Here is a 6,630-nt window from a genome sequence, read left to right as displayed (position 1 = left end):
AGTTTTATTATTTTTATTATTAGTAGTAGTAGTAGTAGTAGTAGTATTAGTATTCATCTGCATAATTATAATTTAGAACATGATGCCATATTATTATTATTATTATTATCATTATTATTAGTATTAGTGTAGTATTATTATTATTAGTAGTAGTAGTAGTAGTAGTAGTATTCATCTGCATAATTATAATTTAGAACATGATGCCATATTATTTTTAATTATTATTACTATTATTATCATTATTAGTATTAGTGTAGTATTATTATTATTAGTAGTAGTAATAGTAGTAGTAGTAGTAGTAGTATTCATCTGCATAATTATAATTAAGAACATGATGCCATATTATTATTATTATTATTCTGCATAATTACAATTTAGAACATGATGCCATATTATTATTATTATTATCATTATTAGTATTAGTGTAGTATTATTATTAGTAGTAGTAGTAGTAGTATTCATCTGCATAATTATAATTTAGAACATGATGCCATATTATTATTATTATTATTAATATTATTATTATTCTGCATAATTACAATTTAGAACATGATGCCATATGGCTAGGAAGACATTCTAAAGCCTATAAAACTGACGACCCTATTAAAAATTAGTAGGTAAACAAATGTTGATACAAACAAAATTAAAACAAAAAAAGGTAATTATTCCAATTAGAGCCTACCCAACCTTTATTTGTAGACTGCAAATAATAAAGAGATGATGGAAACATAATTATTCCCTCATTCCAAATGCATATCTCCTGAAACTTTCACTGCAGATTAAAGGATAATTCTTTTTTTTTATTCCAATAATAATAATAATAATAATAATAATAATAATAATAATAATGAACAGCATGCTGGTCTATATATGTTGTTTTGTTTCATTTCTACCATGCAGAACAATTAATCAGCACAAATGCTGCGCAGGGCGTCCTGTAATTAGAGAACTTGTGCCACTCAGATTATCTCCTTAATTTATCAAGAAAACATTTATTATAATTAATTCTTGGACGAGGTAATTATTATTGAGCGAGTGCAGAGCAACTGGTTGACAGGATGTTTGGGGGGAATACAGTGACAGATTGGCTTTGCTCAGCAGAATTTATACCCCCTCTTTTTTTTTTTTTTAGAGGATAATTCTCCGTTCTGTTTATTCAGGGACAATGGAGCCTTTAATTGTGATTTCAATTGCAAATGATGCAAACTTTTTAAAAATGTGACTTATTTATTGCTTATTTCTCTAAAAATACACAAACCGAATAAATTAACCATAAAATGCATTTTAGTTTAGTTTATTATATATATATATATATATATATATATAATTTTTTTTATTTTTTTTAAACTTGTTTCACACTTTAATTGTAAAAAGAGAAAAGCCTTAGCTTCAATTATTCAGGTTATAGTAAGAAACATCATAGTACTGTATATAGAAACCACTATACTCTGTAGTTAAGAAAAAACACAGTGTAATTGTGTAGCAATGAAGCAGTTGGCTGCAAACGTTGCAATTTATTTGCAAATATTTTCTTTCTGCCTGGAAATATTGTTTCCAAGTTTGTGCCCTATACTGTATTCAAATTATCAAACAGCAGCAGGGCTATGGTCCGACACATAAAAATACATTCGTAGAAATACATTTGTGAATACATCGAATATATTATTTTCCATGATTTCAATAAACATGCGAAATGTGTTGCGATAAATCAGGAGAATGCAGTTGCCTAAATAATTGTATTGAAATATTTAAAAAAAACGAAATTCGTTTGATTTGTATAATTACAGATTATTTTCACACTCATTGCTCTTGGGGTAAACATTCAAATATACATATATTCGGATATACATGTATATTTATATTTATCTCCCCTAAGGTGAAGTGTATTGTGGGAAGGATTTTTTTTTTGTACTGACAATTTTTATCAGTTTTCAACAATACAATATATATATATGATATATAATAATATGGTATATGTTGATATAAAATGGTTTAAATCGTTTGAACATAAATAATATATTTTTTTCTTCTTCTCTTGATTAAGTGAATACTGATTGAGTAATTCATCCCTCCTTTCCCTAAGAAGTGAATTAATATTTATAAACAAGGTTCAAGCAAATCCTTCATTTAATTACAGAATAATATAGACATAATTAAACAAGGAAGGGAAAGTTTTATATGATAAGTGTTAATGAATCTGTATATTTCAGTGTCCTGCCATCAAGGTGAGGAATGTGGACCTTGCCTGATAAGTCTGATTGTTTTTTAATTGCAAGTTAAGGAGGTGTTTGTTTAACATACATAATCAACACTTTATTTTGTTTTTGTTTTTTGGAGGGGGGAGACTCAACACACACACACACCTTTAAATCTAATTAGGGAGAATTACTAATTAGGTGAAAATGGGTGAATGTTGAATGATAGTTTTGCTACTTTTGTGTATTAGATTTCCAGTTTTACATATAAGTGGCCCCTAAATCGTTTACTATTGCTGGTGATACAAAAAAAAAAAAGCATGAGGGTTAATTAAAATTTGGGCCTTTTTTTTCCTTTTTTTTATATTAGTCAACAGACTTGGGCAGAGCTTGGATTCCTGGATTCTTTGTTTCTGCAGAAAGGGCTTTGTTTTTGGTCATTATTTATTTAGCCAAGGACTCCTTTGTCTGTGCAAATGGCCCCAATCAAGTTTTTGTTTGAGACAATTAGCCAGTGGCAGCCAATGGCTTCTATGCAAATTGGGAGTCTTGGAAGTCGCTGTGCGCATTTCAACGACTGGGCTTTATTCCTATTGGAAGGCGTGTTGCTCTCACACTGGGTGGAACTTTTTTTTTTTTTTTTTTTTGGGACACGTTTATCTAGTAGCCAACATCTCCTTGGTCCACTGGGCAACTGAGGCTTCTTAAAGAGCTCGTGCATTGGCTGTGAAGCTCACATACTAACAAGCCATCGGACATAAAGCAGCTCATCATTTAATCACATTTCTGTCCACTTGTAGAAAATTGTGCGCAAAAAAAAATAAGAAAAAACGCCCAACGGATCCAGCAAACACTGATCGCCCGACTTTGTCGCTGCAACGATTTCTTCCGCGGATTGTGCTCCCTGATCAAACACGAGCATGATGTCTTATCTCAAGCAACCGCCATACGCCGTGAATGGGCTCAGCCTGACCGCCTCCGGGATGGATTTGTTGCACCAGTCGGTGGGATATCCCGGTAAGAAGCTCTGATTTAAAACAGATTATCAATGCGGCTTTTAGTTTAATCGGAGATTGGGGCCGCCTGGCACAATAACTGTTACAAAACAGCACCAGCTTCGAATCATTCGTTTAAACAGCAACGAATTTTACATTTTCCAGTCACAATATCTCTTTATTTATTGTGATTTTTTTTAAAAACAATTGTACCTGCATATACTTCTCTAAGGACTAATTTTAACTATAAATCTAACAAAAGAAAATTGGATATCTCGCAGTTACTACTAAAGGTAGTCCTAGACAATGTAGGCTTTATGTTTTGGTCTTACATAGCCAAAATTCTTCTTTTCTCTCATTTTTCATATTCTAAGTTATAAATTACTTATTTTTGTAAGGGGTAGTAGATATTTGGAACTACCTTCCCCCCCCCCAGTTCCTAGCTATCAGGAGTTTCCAGGTATTTAATATTTGGAAGACCGGCATTTCCAGGCTCTTATTTGGAAGTTTATCACGTAGCATTGCTTCAGGAGAAATTGGAATATTTTGTAATAAATTATCTTGCAGCCAGAAACTTTGTATAGAAACCCAATTCTACCAGGTGTGTAGCATATCTCCTATATCTTTGTTGCATCATCAGGATAGATTTGAAACTTTGGGATACATTTTTACTATCCTTGAAGACAAGACCTGTTTTTATGTCCTCCCTAGCTTTTAGGGTTTCTAATAGTTTAAAATTCCTGCGATGCATTATTGTGTCGTTTTTAAATATTTTCTGGTGCGATAGAAGCAGAGTGATATCTTGCCCTTTGAGCTACAGCAGAGCCGACAATTAACCTCTAGTTTCTGTGATTTTTGCAGCGACCCCCAGGAAACAGAGGAGGGAAAGGACCACTTTTACCAGGGCCCAACTGGATATCCTTGAAGCACTTTTTGCCAAAACTCGTTACCCTGATATCTTCATGAGAGAAGAAGTGGCTCTAAAAATCAACCTACCTGAGTCCAGAGTCCAGGTAAGCCCCTCTACCAAGCCACAACCTCACCCAACATGGAGAGGTAACCTCAGCAGACATGTCCCCCAGGACTTCCCCAACGTGAAATATTTTAGCCAGTTTCTTGATGGAGAGATAAGTAATCACTTTATTTTATTATTTTTAGGTCTGGTTCAAAAACCGCAGAGCAAAGTGCCGGCAGCAGCAACAGCAGCAGCAGAATGGAGGCCAAAACAAAGTGAGACCTTCTAAGAAGAAGACCTCTCCTGTTAGAGAAGTGAGCTCGGAGAGTGGCACCAGCGGCCAATTCAGCCCACCTAGCAGCACGTCTGTTCCAGTCATCTCAAGCAGCACAGCTCCTGTGTCCATCTGGAGCCCGGCCTCCGTCTCTCCTCTGTCCGACCCCCTGTCCACATCATCTTCATGTATGCAGAGGTCCTACCCTATGACCTACACGCAGGCATCAGGGTACAGCCAAGGATATGCAGGCTCAACATCCTACTTTGGGGGTATGGACTGTGGATCTTACTTGAGCCCTATGCATCATCAACTCTCTGGACCTGGAGCTACTCTAAGCCCAATGGGCACCAATGCAGTGACAAGTCACCTTAACCAGTCCCCAGTTGCCCTCTCCTCACAGGCCTATGGAGCTTCTAGCTTGGGTTTTAATTCCACTGACTGCCTGGATTACAAAGACCAAACTGCCTCCTGGAAGCTGAACTTCAATGCTGACTGCTTGGATTATAAAGACCAAACCTCATCTTGGAAATTCCAGGTTTTGTGAAGAACTTTCCTCTCTCTCTCTCTGTGTCAGGTGGAGAACTTTGCTGAGACATTCCTAGCAATGGCCAAACCTCATCTTGGAAGTTCCAGGTTTTGTTAAGAACGTTCTCTCTCTCTGTGTCAGGTGAAGAACTTTCCTGAGACATGACCAGCTCGGGCCAAACCTCATCTTGGAAGTTCCAGGTTTTATGAAGAACTTTCCCTCTCTCTCTGTGTCAGGTGGAGAACTTTGCTGAGACATTCCTAGCAATGGCCAAACCTCATCTTGGAAGTTCCAGGTTTTGTTAAGAACGTTCTCTCTCTCTGTGTCAGGTGGAGAACTTTGCTGAGACATATCCAGCTCTGGCCAAGTCTGGTTGGAAGAAGCAATAAGCAAAACAACACAAAGACCATTTATTTTACCCACACAGAACCCTGGTCTAAGCTCTGGACTAGATCTGAAGACCTCTCCATGCAATGGAAAAAAGGACATTTTTTATCCAGTGACCAAGAGCCACACTAAGTCCTTATCTTGTTACATTTTAGCAGGTGGATAAAAGATGGAGAAGAAATCAGTCCAACACAGGAGCACAGGACCCATAAGCTATGGACCAGGCTGTAGAGCAATTTGGGGTTGGTTTATGTGTGTATGTTGGCTGGAGACTCAAACTCTGCTCTTTCATGGCTAAGAAAGAACATTTCAGGATCTGAGTGAATTGTGCAACGGATTGTCCAAGATGCACTATTTTATTTAAAGAAAACAAATTAATAATGTTTATAAGAATCCATTATGTAGTTTTTAAAACAAGACAAAAAAAAAGACAATCAATGTGTGTCTTCTATCAATGGTAAATCTGTGGTTTTTTATCTGTGCTAGACTTCAAAACTGTGATCTCTTGTATTGTATGCAACTGTGAACTCCACACCAGGAGGGGGGTCGTACTGTGATTTAATAACAGGTTTATTATTAGCAGGAAGATTCAGGATTTAGCGCAAAACCGATGCCCTTTAATCTTATTCCGAGCGAGCGCATGGGCCTGTGCGCAACTGTGCGCAATTGTGCGCAACTGCAGTTCAACCTTTCTTTTCCTCGACCGATTCCTCTTGAGTTTATTTTATATTCGAACCAACGCAGTTACGCAGGGACTGGAAGCCGCAATGTAGAAAAGAACAGGACAAATGATTATTATTTAATAACTAAAAGCCTTTTTTTGTTTTGTTTTGTCACTGACCTTGATTTAATTGCAACAAGAATGCGTTTTTGCTTTGCCTTTGTGAATTAAGATATAAATATATATTTATACAACACACAGCCATAAACCTTTTCCCCTGGATCTGGCAAATATGTATAAAAAAATATTAAATGACTCTAGCACAAACAACTGTTTTCCATTTTAATTTTCTTTTTTTCCCTCTTTATTTACTGTGGGGTTTTTTTCCAACAAATACATACATTGTATCTTCATATACTTCTCTAAGGAATAAGATCTTAAATAAACTAAAAATCTAACAACAACAACAACAAAAAAAACACACAAGTTAAGGAAATAAATAAAATAAAAAATAAAAATAAATAAAATGTTATATCTCCCAGGGTAGTTACTACTAAAGACAGTCCTAGGCCATGTAGGCTTTATGTTTTGGTCTTAGATAGCCAACGTTTTTATGCTTCCTTTGACTATATAA

At 35.7% G+C, this 6,630-nt stretch overlaps 1 protein-coding gene across 2 annotated transcripts in view; it reads left to right on the top strand.

Moving 5' to 3' along the window:
- Positions 1-6,323, top strand: part of otx2.S (orthodenticle homeobox 2 S homeolog) — an 8,147-nt gene extending 1,824 nt beyond the window's left edge. Inside the window, 4 exon segments of one of the 2 annotated variants that reach the window (NM_001090691.1) lie at positions 2,943-3,212; positions 4,052-4,203; positions 4,349-4,976; positions 5,072-5,764. In NM_001090691.1, coding sequence (NP_001084160.1) covers positions 3,116-3,212; positions 4,052-4,203; positions 4,349-4,966 — 867 coding nt within the window. In that variant the 5' untranslated portion in view covers positions 2,943-3,115 and the 3' untranslated portion in view covers positions 4,967-4,976; positions 5,072-5,764. 2 annotated transcript variants of the gene reach the window in all.
- Positions 6,324-6,630: the final 307 nt, after the last annotated feature.

The sequence above is a fragment of the Xenopus laevis genome, chromosome 8S (genome assembly GCF_017654675.1).
Source record: "Xenopus laevis strain J_2021 chromosome 8S, Xenopus_laevis_v10.1, whole genome shotgun sequence".
Classification (NCBI taxonomy): Eukaryota; Metazoa; Chordata; class Amphibia; order Anura; family Pipidae; genus Xenopus; species Xenopus laevis.
The sequence above is the reverse complement of the archived record's forward strand: the minus strand, read 5'-3'. Positions and strand labels throughout refer to the sequence as shown.